Source organism: Trachypithecus francoisi, unplaced genomic scaffold (assembly GCF_009764315.1).
Source record: "Trachypithecus francoisi isolate TF-2019V2 unplaced genomic scaffold, Tfra_2.0 Contig00084, whole genome shotgun sequence".
NCBI lineage: Eukaryota > Metazoa > Chordata > Mammalia > Primates > Cercopithecidae > Trachypithecus > Trachypithecus francoisi.
Genome location: NW_022680469.1, coordinates 625246 through 642971, shown reverse-complemented (window position 1 = coordinate 642971; position 17726 = coordinate 625246). Strand labels below are relative to the sequence as shown.

The following is a 17726-nucleotide window of genomic DNA, read 5'->3' as shown; positions in this document are numbered from 1 at the left end:
GGGTTCAGGCATTTGGAAGTTCTTGTGCACTGGAGATGTGACTGGGGTTTGTCTTAGAAATATGTTGCTACAGCCGGGCGCGGTGGCTCAAGCCTAAAATCCCAGCATTTTGGGAGGCCGAGACGGGCGGATCACCAGGTCAGGAGATCCAGACCATCCTGGCTAACACAGTGAAACCCCGTCTCTACTAAAAAATACAAAAAACTAGCGGGCGTGGTGGCGGGCACCTGTAGTCCCAGCTACTCGGGAGGCTGAGGCAGGAGAATGGCGTTAACCAGGAGGCGGAGCTTGCAGTGAGCTGAGATCCGGCCACTGCACTCCAGCCTGGGCAACAGAGCGAGACTCCGTCTCAAAAAAAAAAAAAAAAAAAAAAAAAGGAATATGTTGCTACTTGGCTGCCTTTACTCTATTATTACACACCTTGAAGACAAGGTTAATAAGTCCTGTTATGGGGTTTGAGGACCAGAATCTAATTTTTGGAGTTTTATTAATGTTGAGAGTAGATTGGGTAATAAAATGTATATTGAGAATAAGACGACCTTTGACCTTTTCGGGCTGAGAGCTGTAAAGCATTTCAGAGTTGCTGCCAAATGAGCCAGGAACTTGGCTTGGTTTTTCATATTGATGAAAAAGAGCCTAAACTAAATGCTAACTAATTTGTGAAAGATCAGATAAAGAAAAAGGAGCATAAACCTTGACTATGTCTTTAGCTCTAGTCACCTTTTTAAGAGGAAATTGCTGGGCAGGTGGGGGAGGGCTCGTCACAGAAGGAAACTGCAAGCCAGACCAGGTGTGAGGAGGGGAGGTGATAAAAGGATTATAGGGTGAGGGAGCAGAGGCTGAGAAAAATTGGGACCTAGCTCGGCCTGGTAAGGAGCAGCCTGGAAGGAGGACGGAGGTAAGATGGTTCTGTAGAAAAGGAAGATTTTTAGAAAGACTCAGCAATGCTTGGGGTTGGGACTGAAGGGACAGGTGGGAGGGAAAGAAGGAAGATTTGGGACAAGTTGCATTGAGAACAGAGACTAGAGAGAGACCCATGTGTTAAAGAATGCCTGGACATCAGGCACCTCAGACTAAGTTTGCCCATTTTACGACAAGAATTATTTAGATCTTGCAGCATGGAAAAATTGAAAGTGACGTTTTCTGGCTATTGGAATCTCTGTCGAGTTTGTACTGGGGTCAAGCAGCACTGTAGAAGAAAATAAGGCATTTAGGTTTTAGGTCAGGTGTGAGTTAAAGAGGTTTTAAGTTCTTGAGAACACAGGCTAAGGGAGAAGAGGGAGGAATGGCGGATGTAAGGTTGCCCATAGTGAAGGAGGCAAGCCTAAAGAAAAGAGAGGGTAGCAACACGGAGAGAAAGGGTCAGTGAGTTCTTGCCCTTCAGAAAAGCGGAGAAGGGGTAGAGACATGGAGAGAAGGGGTCAGGCGTTCTTGCACCCCAGAGAAGCGGAGAAAGGGTAGAGACACAGAGAGAAGGGGTAGAGGGTTCTAGCACCCTAGAGAAGCAAAGAAGGGGTAGAGACACGGAGAGAACGGGTCGGGGGGTTCTTGCCCCCCAGAAAAGAGGAGAAGGGGTAGAGACATGGAGAGAAGGGGTCGGGGGGTTCTTGACCCCTAGAAAAGAGGAGAAAGGGTAGAGACACAGAGAGAAGGGAGTGGGGCATTGGATGTATATTTGCAGGACACGGGATAAGATGGCTTAGCTTTGGCTCAGAAGCCTGACAGGTGCAGCATAGGAGGAGGGAGAGAAGCAAGACATATAACTAATAGATATTAGGCTTAATACTTTGGTGATGAAATAATCTGTACAACCAACCCTATGATATAGTCTAACTTATAAAATAAACATCATATCCTGTACATGTACCTCTGAACTTAAAAAGGTGGCAGAACACAAGATAAACATACAAAAATCAATCATATTTCTGTATATCACTAACAAACACTTAACAGGAGAAATATTTAAAACCTTTCATTCATAGTAGCATAAATAGAATAAAATAATCTGAAGTAAATTAATCTCAAATATATATATATATATATACATACTAAATACTAATATATATAATATACTACAAACTATAAAACTTCATTGCAGGAAACCAAAGACCTAAATAATTGAAATACATGCTTTGTCCATGTATAGGAAACTAGATGGAAATATTTCCTAAACTTGTCATGGATTCAACATTTCTGTCTCAATCCCAGCTTGCTACTCTGTAGAAACCCCAGCTTATTCTCTGTAGAAATAGGCAAGCTAATAAAAACACAGGAAACAAATAATAGCAGTCTCAAAAAAAAAAAAAAAAAAAAAAGCAAGAACAAAGTTGGATTACTCACTTCTCCCAATTCAAATCTTCTACAAACTACAGCAATAAAAACAATATGGCATTAGAATTTATACATACATAAAAATACAGAATGGAATTGAAAGCCCAAGAATAAACTCATACATTTATGGCCAATGGAAAGTTATCAGAAGTGCCAAGAATAATTAATGAAGCAATAATAATGTTTCCAACAAATTCTGGGACAACTAGATGGCAACAGGCAAAAATACTGAGTTGGCTCATTACTTCACAGTGTTTACAAAAGTTAACCCAAAATGTATCAAAGACGTTAATGTAAAAGCTAATAATATAAAGGTCCCAGAATAGAGTATAAGAGTACATCTTTGTGATTTTGGGTTAGACAAAAATCCCCTCAGAGGCAACACTGAAAGTACAAGTGACAATACAAAAAAGTAAACTGGATAAACATCAAACTAAAAACCTTTCTGTTTAAAGTTTACTACTAGGAAAGAGAGAAGCCAGCTGACAGAATTAATTATTTTCAAATCAAACATCTGATAAGAGAATCAGATAAGAATAATTATAACCAAACACAAAAGGACAAACCAATGTGAAAAGAGCCAAAAATCTTGAATAGACATTTCTCTAAAGAAGGTATATAAAGCACATGAACAAGCCAACAAGCTTACAAAAAGATGCTCAACACTATTGTGTCATTAGTAATTCAGGAAGTACAACTCAAACCTCAATAAGACCTCATACACATTGTGATGGTCAAATCAGTAAGTCATGTAACTACAGTATTAGTGAGGACATGGAGAAATTAGAACGGTCTTCCACTTTTGATGGGAATTAAATGATACAGATGCTTCGGAGAAAAAAGTTTAAACCCAAATTTCCCATATAACCCGATTCTACTTGTAGGTGTATATACACAAGAAATGAAACTAAGCATGCACACAAAAATCAGTACGCAAATGTTAATACCAACATTATTTATAACAGCTAAAAGTAGAAATTGAAATATCTACTTACTGATGAATAAAATATAAATGTTTCATAATGAATTATTTTGAATAGTGAAAAAATAGATATAATCATTTGAAATAATAATACAGGATAAATTATAACTAATTTTATTAAATAGAAAAAAGTATATAGATAAAACTGGTAAAATGAGAGCAGAAAATTAAGTAATGTAACTTTCGAAACAGGAATATACATGTAATGTAGCATTATAAAGTAATGAAGCCGATAATCTACATGAAATGGATAAACTGTTAAAAAAGAAAAAAAGGAAATGCTAAGAATTATACAATACGAAACAATGATCAAACTGTCAAACGTTAAAGCATTTCCGGCGATGCCCTTCAAAATGAGATCCACCAGATAATTTTTAAAAGTTACCATTTGCATATTTTTAAAAAATACACAGAGAACAACAAGATACTACAATAGTGAATTGATTCTTAAAAAATAGAATGGCAATGTAGGGTGATTTTTGCTCAACAGGGGTGTAAAATATTGTAAATAAAATTAGAGGCAACGAAGTATAACATCTTGTTTTGATAAACCTCGCAATAAATTGTAACTTCCCTAAAAACAGCATAGATAATTCCACATCAAAAAACAGACCATTAGCGGTGTATTTCTTTTAATTTATGGTACGCGTGTTCAGTGATGTTGAAGGTTACTGTCATCTGTCCAGGTCTTTGCGACCATTTTAAAATTTAGGGAGCTCCTAGGTAATTTTTAAGGGATGTTTATCATATGTGGTAAAGGTTTTATTTAAAAACATTTAGCACTTCTTTACCACGTCCTAAAATCCAAGCTCGAGTTCGTAAAAAAATCCAACGACAAATGTGTCCATTTGAAGTGACTGTTAACGCCAAGTTTACGAGAACATAAATATATCGTACCGGGGTCCTGCCTCCTAAACGTCTTGCGATAGGAAAGTTCTCCAGCCGAGAACCCAGTGAGTCTTCAGAAAGTGTTAGTAAATTCTTTCACATTAACAGAGATCGCCGGCGGTTTGTATCGGCAGAGAAAAAAAGATGCGTTTCCACCGACATTTCCGCAAAGGATGAATATTCTCTGAGAAATCCTTCGTTGAACTTCACCAGACCCTTTTACAGTCCTTCCCTGTAATACGCAGGCGTAACTTGCGCAGTGGTCCCATTTTAAAAAAAGATCCGGCTATACTATTTTTATCTTGCTCTTTCGTTCCGTCGGAGTAATGTTTAATATCAGTCCAGCTACTGGTCTGTGGCTGTTTCCCACTGGTAAAATCGCTCTTGCGTCCTCAGCTTTTATCTAAGGAACAGAAGGTATCACAGGTTTGGAAATAGCCCCGGAAAAATCGATCCGCGGAGTGAGACGGTTCGTACCACACACAGCAGGGCTCACAGGTCAAGATGGTGGTTGCAACACTAGGGGCCGTGGAGATTGGTAAGCGGCTACGGGATTGAAGTAACCCTGAAATTCTAAAGAAAATGAAATTTCCCTAGGCCTTTTAGGAGGAGGAACCAGTTCGTCGTTAAAGACAATGTGATTCTTATTTTCAGCTTAGCATTAAGGCCCGACATGGAACCGGGGTGTGACGAATTCCTGCCGCCGCCGGAGTGTCCGTTTTTGAGCCTAGCTGGACTGAATTCCAAGACCCGCTAGGCTACATTGCGAAAATAAGGCCTATAGCTGAAAAGGCTGGTATCTGCAAAATCCGCCCACCTGCGGTAAGTCTTTGAAACAAAACTAGGAGTAGGCAGACTTGGGTTTGAAGGTTGGGGCAGTTTACCCCTTGGCGAGGCTTTATTTACGTTTATGACCAGAAACCCTTGGCACCAAATTTCTCATTTCACTTTTCTGACCAGAACAAGTTGGCGTCAGAAAATGGTGTCAGATCGCCACGTTCCACGGGATTCTAAAGATTTGACTGCTGTAGGGACAAAAATGTACGATTCATGTATTTTTACGTTGTGCTGTTACTAAATATAGTTTAGGCATACACAAGCTTTTATTATACTTAACCGCAAAAAAAAATTAGCTTAATCAGAAGTGCTTGATCTGTGACAGGAGCAAATTATATAAACTTGTGGTGTTAACCACTTGGACTGAGTTTTAGTTCTTTGATATGACCTTGGATGTATGTAACAAATATAGCAAAGAATGGGAGTGATGTGGTATCCTTTGCCATCAATTAAATTTATGTTAGTAAACGTAGACCGTCTTGGTTTGCTATACTGAAAACTACTGAATGAACCTGGTAGAAGTTTGTCTGAATTAAGAACGTATACTGAAATGAGCCTGTGCTGTCGTCGTAAACAACTAGCAAAATACTCAGAGAAGTCAAAATTTTCTCAGCGAATACAGCTTTTTTCTCATATATTGAGCCAGGTTGCAACGTTGTTTTTAGTTAGATGTTTGCACTTCTCAGCATTCGCAGTGAAACTTTTTCATACTGCTGTGAGTGGGAGGAGATAATGGCTTAGGTTCGAAAAGAGGAAACAGTTTTTTATCTGCTTTACATTTATCTTCATTTTAGTAAGGACTCATAACCCAAATAGCATAGTGTTTGTTCAGATGTGCGTCATTCCTTGGAAGTCGTTTTCTAGGCTTGAGATTATAGAGGTTTCTTTTTTTTTTTTGTCTGTTGCGAAGGACAGATATCAAGGAGAGTTGTGGATTTGCAATTTTTCCTTTTTTTTTTTTTTCAGTTAATCTTGATGATGAAGAAGGAATCATTTGAGGCTCTTGTGTACAAAAAATGGTTACCAGAAGACTTTTTAAAAGAGTGGGAACAAATTATTGTAGTTTTCACTATCTTCATCCTTAACTGTGCCATAGTTACGAGGTTCTTACACTTTCTTCTAGGACTGGCAGCCTCCCTTTGCAGTAGAAGTTGACAATTTCAGATTTACTCCTCGCATCCAAAGACTAAATGAACTGGAGGTAAGATTGGGAGGCACACTTTTGTTAAAGGAGTCTGATCGCTAATCTTACCATTGTAGTTTCATAACAATGTATAGGTTAGGTTTTGAAATCTAATGTGTTAAATTTGAATCCGAGCTCCACCATTTTCCAGAATATTGATCTTGGAGAAGGTTTTCTATAAAGTACATAGTTTATGTCCACTAAAATGCTGGAACACAAAAAAGGCTTTAAATTTCTGAGGATGAATGATGCATTATTTTGTTGTACAATAGTTTCAGGTTAGAACTATCAAAATGGCAGTACCTTTCCCATTTTGTCTTCTCATATTTGCATACTTAATGACTGAATTTTTTTTTTTTTTTGAGGCTGAATTTCACCGTCTCCCAGGCTGCAGTGCAGTGGTGTGATCTCGACTCACTGCAGCCTCCACCTTCTGGGCTCAGCCTCCTAAGTGCCTGAGATTACAGGTGCACACCAGCATGCCCTGCTAATTTTTGTATTTTTAGTAGAGATAGAGTTTCACCGTTTTGGCCATTCTGGTCTCCAACTCCTGACATTAGCTGATCTGCCCGCCTTGGTCTCCCAAAGTGCTGGGTTTACAAGCATGAGCCACTGCATCCAGTGTGACTAAACTTTTTTTAGTTCTTTAACAGAAGCAGGGTTCAGAGAAGAAATAGGATCTTTTAAATATCCAGCAACAGGCTTATGGTATTACATATGTTCTGCTTTAATAAAATGTCAGAGGCAGAGCTTGCTTTTTAAAGCAGTCAACTCAGTCTTCAAAGTTTAGTATTCAATATAGAAAGTATATGAATGATTTGTCATTTTGTTTTACTATTAGAATTTTGACTATGATCAGTAGCTAGAAGCTGCATGTGGGTTAGGGTAAGAAAGCAATAATTCAGAAACTGGTTTCATGTCCAAATTTTTGACATGAACTAGAAAAATATTTTACTTCTTTCTGTTATGTATCAGTACATTCTAAGTTTACATTAAGACTAATGGTGACTTGGAGCCTACATATTTTTGGTCAAGCCACCTTTAAGTCCAAGAATAATTCCTTAAATTTAGATATGATTTTGATTCTAAGACAGCACATTCTTAGCTCCTTGTAGATTAAAGAATCAGCGAACTTTTTGTGGACACCATTGGTGAGATAAGACAGGAAAGCTGGGGCTCCGGCACATTAGTAGAGAAGTGTGGATAGCATAGAATAATACTTGTTCATTTACTTCATACTCAGTGAATTCTGATTAAGGAGTATGCCAGTCTTATAAGGCCTTCTCTTTCCCAGGCCCAGACTAGAGTGAAATTGAACTATTTGGATCAGATTGCAAAATTCTGGGAAATTCAAGGCTCCTCATTAAAGATTCCCAATGTGGAGCGGAGGATCTTGGACCTTTACAGCCTTAGTAAGGTAAGAGTAATCTACTTTCTAAAGGAGAAACAAATAAAAAGCCTTGCATCAAAGATCATCTGTGGTAGAAACACTAGGCAGGAAGGAAAGAACACAGAGCCTGACAGCATTTCTTGACATAATCTTTGAGTCTTAGAATGATTGGTGTTGGGGGAAGGGCACAGCCCCCCATAGTCAAGTTTCATTGCTGTGTTTTTAGCCCTTTCCAGCCTATTCACAGTTCATCCATGTTGTTTCTTATACTTTCAGATTGTGATGGAGGAAGGTGGGTATGAAGCCATTTGCAAGGATCGTCGGTGGGCTCGAGTTGCCCAGCGTCTCCACTATCCACCAGGCAGAAACATTGGTTCCCTGCTACGATCACATTATGAACGCATTATTTACCCCTATGAAATGTTTCAGTCTGGAGCCAACCATGTGGTGAGGGCCCTTAAACTGGTTCGTGGCCTGATGTCATTTTGTTTTCTCTTGTTATTTTCTCTTTGGATTGGACTTTTCTCCTGAGTAGTCAGGGTCTATAGATTATCAATCTCTAGAGTGAAGATGTTCCAGGAATTGGCCTTGGAACATATTTTACAGCTTCTTTATGTGGCATAGTTTTATTTGTGCTATACATAAGTAAGAACTAGAATGACCTTTCTATTTTATGGTTCCCAAGATCTTTTTATGGAGATCTTAAACTAGAAGTTAGAGAAAACCATTTCCTACCTTTAAGTATCTTACATAAAAAAAGATCTTTTTTTTTTTTGAAACGGAGTCTCGCTCTGTTGCCCAGGCACAATCTCGGCTCACTGCAAGCTCCTCCCGGGTTCACGCCATTCTCCTTCCTCAACCTCCCCAGTAGCTGGAACTGCAGGTGCTTGCCACCACGCCTGGCTCATTTTTTTGTATTTTTAGTAAAGACAGGGTTTCACCGTGTTAGCCAGGATGGTCTTGATCTCCTGACCTCATGATCTGCCTGCCTTGGCCTCCAAAAGTGCTGAGATTACAGGCATGAGCCACCATGCCTGGCCGAAAAAGATAATCTTAATGAAGTTCCTAAGCGATAATCTTAATGAAGTTCCTAAGCTTTCATGAGGCTGGGTAGCTTAAAGACAGTTTAGGTTAAAAGCTTGGTACGACTTGGATTTAACTCAGGGTAGGGGAACTGATTTAGCAGGGTATTTTTACGTAGTAAGTTTTTAATTTTTTTTTTTTGAGGCAGCGTCTCACTCGCCAGGTGGTAGTGCGATCTCAGCTCATTGCAACCTCCACCTCCTGGGTTCAAGTGATTCTCCTGCCTCAGCCTCCCAAGTAGTTGGGAGTACAGACGGGTGACCATGCCCAGCTAATTTTTGTGTTTTTCATAGAGGTGGTGTTTGTCCATGTTAGCCAGGATGGTCTTGATCCTTTGACTTCGTGATCCGCCTGCCTCAGCCTCCCACAATGTTGGGATTACAGGCGTGTGCCACCACGACTGGCCAGTTTTTAGGTTTTATTATCCATAAAACTTTAAAATATTTTATAAAAACTGTGTATTTATGTTTATAAACATGTTTCACTTAGTGTACATAATTCTGTTAAAGATTGTATTTTGAGACAGTGTCTCGCTCTGTCACCCAGGCTCTACTAACTTTTGTGTTTTACTGAGATAGGGATTCACCATTTGACCAGAATGGTCTTGGTCTCTTGACCCCATGATCCACTTGCCTCAACTTCCCAGAGTTCTGGGATTACAGGTTTGAGCTACCACACCCAGCCAGATTGAGTATTTTTGTTACTCATTTTTCATCCAGGAGATTGAAGCACAAAGAGAAGTTCAGTATGTTTGCTGAAAGCACACAAAGAATAAGTCTTAAAACCCAGATTGATATCAAGACAGTCCAAAAACCATGTTCTTTCGTGTTCTGTGCTGCTCATTCCTAAGCAAAGGCATGGGAATTTTCAGGGTATGTGTTCTATCCAAAGAACCAGAGTGGACCTGTGTAATTTAGAAAGAACTACAGCTTTATTTGCTGGAGTTGTAATTGAAGGAATGACTAATTACAGTCAATTTCTGATTCTACATTTTTTTCTCTCTAGCAGTGTAACACACACCCGTTTGAAAATGAGATAAAAGATAAGGAATACAAGCCCCACAGCATCCCCCTTAGACAGTCTGTGCAACCTTCAAAGTTCAGCAGCTATAGTCGACGGGCAAAAAGACTACAGACTGATGTGAGTGACTGTTATTTCTCTTATTCTTTCTGTAGCTGAGAAGGTTCATCTAGACCTTGATATTGGGGAAAATTCATTACTAAAAGCATTGTTTTATATATGCCTGGTTCAAGATAAACTTAATTGAAATGAATTGTGGTTATTTTATTCAGAGGTACGGTTTATAATATATTGTCTTTGTAGTTTTGCTTTTATACGCTTTGAAAGACAATGTATTCCTATTGTTTTAAGCGATGCGGTCTTGCCATGTTGCCAGGCTGGTCTTGAACTTCCAGGTTTAAATGATTCTGCCTCCACAGCCTTTGGAGTAACTGGGGTTATAGAAGTTAGCCACTATGCCTGCTTATAAGGTATTATTAATTTCTATGAACCTTAGAATGATTTTTGCAAAGCACACCGTACAAGTTAGTTATTGTTAACTGTTCGTTTTATTCTATGGTCTTCAATGTGGTCAGTAGCTATGACCACAGAGACTCAGGAAAGCAAAGTTTATTATCATCACAGGCCTTAGCGAGGTAGTCACTATATGCTACGCAGTGGTAGAGGGGAAAACCCATCTTGGACATGCAGAAGGAGCAGGAACAAGGAAAGAACCTAGGCCATAGCCTATATTGGGTTTACCAAGGGAAAGGCAAGACAGAGCAGGATAAGCAGTTTAGGACTGGCTAGTTTAAATACTTTTGGCAGGCTTTAGGCTACAGCAGTATTCCCTAGTTGCCTGACTCTAGAATTAAGGCGGAGGAACTTTGCCTTCTGAATTGTATGGGCTGAATTGATGAAGATTAGCTTTGGATTTGTCAGTGAATATATTAAAGGCACATTAAGGCATACTCCTGGGTGAGCCATTTGGTATTTGCAGGAGTAGCTAACCCTGGGAGGGCAGTCCCTCCTAGCCAGAAATGTTTAAGATATTAAAACATCATAATATTCAGAAAATGAAAAATATAAACTATATTTTTAATAACTTCTATGTAAATCTGTTTTCACTGCTCCATATACAACATTTTCATAAGATTTGGATATTTTTATTTCTGAAATACCTTAAAATAAATTAAGACAATGTTGTGTACCCTTAGGTGCTTTCTGGATAATTCTTAACAATATTTAAATTTTGAGATATTGTAATATTAGATATTAGACTGAAGTGAGAAATTTTATCTAGTTAAGATTATTGAAATGCAGACGGATTCTGTATTAGTACTTTAGTTCTTTATAGTAAGAACTATGTCTGGAAAAAACTGAATAAGAAAAATGAACATGTAATAACTAGGAAACTGGTAAAATTTGTTTCAAATTGAAAGTACCAGCAAAGGGTCTAAAAATTTTTCCAGATAAAATGGATCCTTAGACACTTTTTTGGTAGGGGGAGTTCATTGTCCACTTTGCAGGAAAGGTTTTAAAAATTGTTGGGCCAGGCACAGTGGCTCATGCCTATAATCACAGAATTTTGGAAGGCTGGGGTGGGTGGATTACCTGAGGTCTGCAGTTCGAGACCAGACTGGCCAATGTGGTGAAACCCCATCTCTACTAAAAATAGGAAAATTAGGTGGGTGTGGTGGCAGACAATTGTAATCTTAGCTTCTCGGGAGACTGAGACATGAGAATAACTTGAGCCTGGAAGACAGAGTTTGGAGTGAGCCAGAATCATGCCACTGCACTCCAGCCTGGGTGACTGAGCAAGACTCTCTCAAAAACAAAAGCAAAACAAACAGAACATTGAAAATTGTATGGTTTACAAAAATTGATAGTATTTCCAAAATATAAAGAAAAAAAGTTACAAATTCTGCATAAAGCAAGGAAGGAGACATGAGGACTAACACATCTTTTCCATTTAATGCGTGTTTGTAATTCAAGAACGGGTAGTAGACTGTCCGAAATGTACAGTAGTGTGGTATTACTTTATTCTAAAACAAGCAAATATTAATTCTTTTAAAAAGTATTTAATGGTTAGAAATAATTTATGTAGCATTAATGTAAAATATATAATGTATATTGGCTCTTTGAAAAAGTATTTGATGGGCCGGGTGCGGTGGCTCAAGCCTGTAATCCCAGCACTTTGGGAGGCCGAGACGGGCGGATCACGAGGTCAGGAGATCCAGACCATCCTGGCTAACATGGCGAAATCCCATCTCTACTAAAAATACAAAAAACTAGCCGGGCAAGGTGGCGGGCGCCTGTAGTCCCAGCTACTTGGGAGGCTGAGGCAGGAGAATGGTGTAAACCCGGGAGGCAGAGCTTGCAGTGAGCCGAGATTGCGCCACTGCACTCCAGTCTGGGCGACAGAGCGAGACTCTGCCTCAAAAAAAAAAAAAAAAAAAAGGAAAAGTATTTGATGGTTAGAAATTATGTAACTTTAATGTAAAATATATAATGTACATAATGTTTTGTGTGTAAACTTATATATTGCATCTAAAAGTTATAGAAGTACAAAACTGATAGAATCTTTATTTTTTATCAGAGCTTATTTTCAAGTTTCCTTTTCTAGCAGCCATGATGAATAATAAATCAAAAGTGTTTCACCTCTCTTACAAATTGAAAATATACGAAGTAACCACATATCCCTTTCACATAACTGGTTAGGAAAAGGTCAAAATGTGTCAAGGATATGAGGAACTAGGCATTGTGTGCACTGTTTGTAGTAGTTAAGAGTTGTATTAAAATTAAAATTGAAGTTACTAAAATTTTAAATGTTTATGTCCTCCTGCTTAATTTCTGTTAATAATCTTTTGAGAAGAATAATGCAGCAAGTACCTGGGTACTAATGATTTGTGTCTGAGTCTTAATTTATAGACGTGATTCAGTAATGATGAGATGGAGAGGTCAGTGCTAAAAGTTTAATGTTGCTGACTGTTTCTTTCCAAATGAGATGTATGGCATACCACACAGAGCCACAGTAGTCAGTCAGGAGGTAAAAGGTAATTTGAAAGGCACAGATCACAGCCTTTATTTGTATTTCTGTGAGGCAGGCAAGGCAGAGCAGTGTAAATGTCAGAACTGGCTAGTTGACTGGAATAATTCCAGTGCTCTCTGGGGCACACCGGATGCCAGTAGGTTTCTGGTACATGGCTCTGAGTTGGTTTACAGCAGGGGCAGTACTGGCTGTATATGATACTTAAAGCAAATAGTTAAAGGTTTGGACTTGGGGTAGTTTGGTGTGTATGGTAAAGTTACGGTTTAGTTTAGCCAGCTCTGAAAGAGCTGGTCTCCCTAGCCAACAATGTCCCCCAGAAATGTCAAAACAATGTAAGCTATACAAAATAAAAGTTCGATTAATACAGTTAGTTACTTAGCTCCTCAGGATGTCAAAAAGTTGGAAGTGGCCTCAATGTATAATTAAATGATTTCTGTAACAGTATTTTAATAAGCTATGTGTACGCATAGACATTATACAATATACGTTTTTGCTTGCAGAAATTGCTGTAGGAATAAAAGAAAAGCATAAAATATGTTACTGTGTCTCTGTGTGTTTGTATGTGTGTGTGTTTATATAAATAGAAAACTAATCTCTATATAAAAGAAAATTTGTAAGAATAAAGCTTTAAAATAAATGGAAAATATAATTGAGCCCAATTTCAAAGTATAACAAATTATTTTAAACATTCATAAAACATATTTTACAGTGTCATTTAAAAAAATGCTGAAAATGGTATATAATATATATGGCATATGATTTGTATTTTGATACTGGGTTTCCATTTTCCCAGGTTTGTGATTATATTGTGGTCTGAAAGCCATTATGGTTCTAATGATATCAGTCTAAATAGAATAGATTTTTCCCATCTTACTGTTTGCATCTTCAGCTCAATTGGAGAGGGGGGCTTATTTATGATTACAAAAGTCTTTACTATAAGATATAAACTTCTGACATTTAAGCTTCACTAGCCTTGCAAGCCCAGGAGTAGTCATTTTTTTCCTACCATGAAAAAAGTTGAGAAACTTCATTACTTTCTAGATTTATCCATTTGCTCCTACCTGACCATACCATACTCAATAAAAATGTGATTAATAACCATTCAAAATTGGATAAAAGCTGTTAGTTGATTTTAGTCCATGTGACTTGTCTAGACCTTTCCTATAAAGTATTTATGCCTGTATAGGTAAAGCTGACTTCATTGTTTGAATCTTCTTTGAACAGCTAGAGCCTACAGAGGAGGACATTGAGAAGAATCCAGAGCTAAAGAAGTTACAGATCTATGGGCCAGGTCCCAAAATGATGGGCTTGGCCTTATGGCTAAGGATAAGGATAAGACTATGCGTAAGAAAGGTGAGGAACTTTAATAGGCTGGGGGAGTGAGAGGGGTAAAATAGCAAAGTTTCATGTGAGAAGTAGTTTGGTAATCTTGATGCAGGAGAGGATTGTTTTCAGAGTTGTTTTTCACTTCTTTAGTCACATGCACCCCGGCTGTTACGGTGAAGGACCAGCGAAGTAGAGATGGGAATGTGTCATCAGCATTGCTTAAGCAGCACTATAGCCTAGAGCCCTGCACTAAGACGACCATGCAGCTACGAAAGAATCACAGCAGTGCCCAGTTTGTAAGGACTCATGATTTTGTAATACTCTACTTTGAACTGTCAAGATTAGATTGAACCTAAAATTATTTCATCATACTTTTCTTTTTTCTTTCCTTCTTTCTGCTTTTTTATGAGCCCTTTTATCTGAAGAGACAAGTGACTAGAAAAGGGAGGAAACTTATTCAAGATACTAAAGTCAAAAGCAAATTTTTTATGTCTTTTTAGATAAAACTTTTCACAAAACTATTCTGTTTTTCAATTCTATCAGCATTTTCTGAACTTCTACAGCTTAATATAGGAGATAACGTGATCGGATATAAATTATGTCAAAGAGCTGTTTGTTTTTGGCAAATTCTTCCAGAGTCTCAAAGCATCACATTTCATACGGTAGTGACAGTTTTCTATTATCTTGTTTTACTTTTGTCCCTTGTATGTTTACATCTTCTTTTACTCTTCCTACATCTCACTTGGAAGATTTTTATAATGTCTTACATATTTAGGTCTGCACTACAAGAAAAAAAAAAAGACAAAATTTCCTGCCTTCCTCCTTACTCTTTAACTAATTTCACCGTTTTGATAATTTTTGTTTGCTTTTCCTTTATGTAAATGCTGGTTTCAGAAATTTTGTTCTCAGACTTCTGTTTGGAGCTGCAAATTCTTGTGTTTCTTAGTCTTTTCCACCTAATGCTTGGGAATTTCCACCTAATTTACCACCCCTGTCCTGTTCCTACTTGTCTCACTAGTTTTCATTTTATGGACACAAGGTAGACCTGTCATCAAGATTGAAGTCTGGGAGTGAGTCATTGATCACTACTTTCTTATCCCTACAGCTAGTTGTTCACTTAGTTCTATTGCTTTTGTTTTTATTTTGGTATATCACGCATACACAAAAATATCTGGATTAGTTTTACTTGTTTGTGTACTTCTAATTAATCACCCCTTTTATATTGACTTCTTCGTTCAGTGGTTCAAAAAATCGTTTATGTGGTTCTATTAAAACTCTTGTGTTCTACTAAGTGTAATTTTGTTAGGCATAGCTTTTTTTCCATCTGTTTTACCATTCAACTTTTAGTAGTTACCAATTTTTGGCTATTTCAAATAATTCTATGAATATTAAAGTATATGTTTCTAGGTAGCATATGTAGACATTTCTGTTAACTAGATATACAGGATTGAATTGCTGTGATTGAGACTGTGTATTTTCAGTATTGGATTATTGTCAGACTATTTTTAAAAATAGTTGACTAGTTTATCAGCTAGTATTGGATACCAGTTCTTGTTACATGTCCTCACTAACACTTAGAATTGACAGTTTTGTTTTCATTTCAGCCATTCTGGAAGATGTATAGTATTTCATTGTAATTTTTATTTGCATTTCCTTGGTTTACAATTTTTGATATTGAGCATCTTTCATAAGTTTCAAAGTTTTTTATTTTATGAAATCTTTTCCTGATAATTCTGTTGAATTTTCTTTTTTTTTTTCTTTTTTTTTTTTTGAGACGAAATCTCACCATCACCCAGGCTGAAGTGCACTGGCACGCTCTCAGCTCACTGCAATCTCCGCCTCCAGGTTCAAGCAATTCTCCTGCCTCAGCCTCCCAAGTAACTGGGACTATAGGTGCACACCGGCACACACTGCTAATTTTTTATTTTTATTTTAGTAGAGATGAGGTTTGACCTTGTTGCCCAGGGTGGTCGTGAACTCCTGAGCTCAGGCAATCCTCCTGCCTTGGCCTCCCAAAGTTCTGAGATTACAAATCTGAGCCACCCCACCTGGCCTCTTATATTTATAAGTATTCTGATTTGTAATATGCATGTTTGTAGATGCATGCATATATATGTGTATATATGCATGTATATATACACATATATAATTTGTGTGTGTATGTTTATGTGTGTGTATATTTAAAAATATACTTTCACACAGTTTCTTCTGCTTTTGAGTTATCTTTATTTTCTCTTTATTAATCAATTTACTTCTAGATTCTTGTAGAAAAGCCCATCCTACTTGTTGGAGGTAATCTTTTCAAAATATGACTGTATCCTGCTAAAAACTTTATCACTGCATTTTCTTTTTGAACTGGTAATTGTTACTAGATTTTTTTTCAATTGTATCTAAGAATCAAGTTATTTAGCCTTTGCTTCATGTTTCTCTTCTGTGACATGCTATGTGAATGACTATTTAATTCATCACCTAATCTGAGATACTGTTTAGAATGAAAGTAGACATCTCCCAAACTTTTCACAAGAGGAACAAGTGTAACTGGACAGTCGGTCAGTTGGCCTTTTTATGTTCCAGTTGCCCTCTGTGCCAGTTAAATTTTTAACTATATGTAATCTCTGAATAATCAATGCTGCTTTATACCTTTATGATTTTTGATTATGCCATTGAACCTCTATAAAAAGTCTACTTTGCACCCATGGTTTCTTTGTTAACTTACTGTATTACACTATAATTGTTTCCTGTCATAGTTTGCACTAGGTAGTAAACTCATAAATACAACATTGTATGGTTACTGACTAATGATAGGTGTTCATGAATGGTCTGGAAACCTGGGATAAGGTATCATGGAACAAGCAACTAATTTTTTTACTTTGCTATTTTTTTTGTAGATTGACTCGTATATTTGCCAAATATGCTCCCGTGGGGATGAAGATGATAAGCTGCTTTTCTGTGATGGCTGTGATGACAATTACCACATCTTCTGCTTGTTGCCACCCCTTCCTGAAATCCCCAGAGGCATCTGGAGGTGCCCAAAATGTATCTTGGCGGTAAGATCTGTCTATCACAGATGCTTTATTTTTGGTTCTTGGTGATTTTCTGTAATCTAACCTTCTGGATTTTAGGGAGGTAGTTTCTGCCCTTTTAGAAGTTAATACTTTTGTTAGGTTTTGATTAAGCTATCAGTGAGCTACTATGCAAGAATGATTGGACACACTAACTGTAGAATAATAGAGACCTGAGTGAACCAGAGGCAAGGGGACATAATCCAAATGGCATGAAATATATTAGGAAAGATTAGGAAATAATGTTTAATACCTACTGATGAAACAAACCTATCTGGAAACAGGAAAATGAAGAATTATCACGTGAGATACTGAATATAACATGAAAAATTTATCTCTCTTTAGCTTTCCTGTTTTTTTGGATCTTCATTCCCTTTGACTTGCTGAAATATATTTTATTTCAGGAGTGTAAACAGCCTCCTGAAGCTTTTGGATTTGAACAGGCTACCCAGGAGTACACTTTGCAGAGTTTTGGTGAAATGGCTGATTCCTTCAAGTCCGACTATTTCAACATGCCTGTACATGTATGTGATCTGAGGGCTAGACTGTAATGATTCTCTTGTGGTGCTCTTAGTTCTCTGGCTCTTGGAGAC

At 37.6% G+C, this 17726-nt stretch overlaps 1 protein-coding gene across 1 annotated transcript in view; it reads left to right on the top strand.

Moving 5' to 3' along the window:
- The first annotated feature begins 4874 nt into the window (after positions 1 to 4874).
- Positions 4875 to 17726, top strand: part of LOC117090613 (lysine-specific demethylase 5D-like) — a 43366-nt gene continuing 30514 nt past the window's right edge. The window contains 11 exon segments of the mRNA XM_033223055.1: positions 4875 to 4917; positions 4920 to 5023; positions 6162 to 6239; positions 7516 to 7638; positions 7888 to 8076; positions 9700 to 9834; positions 13970 to 14051; positions 14054 to 14098; positions 14222 to 14367; positions 16960 to 17118; positions 17538 to 17657. Coding sequence (XP_033078946.1) covers positions 4875 to 4917; positions 4920 to 5023; positions 6162 to 6239; positions 7516 to 7638; positions 7888 to 8076; positions 9700 to 9834; positions 13970 to 14051; positions 14054 to 14098; positions 14222 to 14367; positions 16960 to 17118; positions 17538 to 17657 — 1224 coding nt within the window.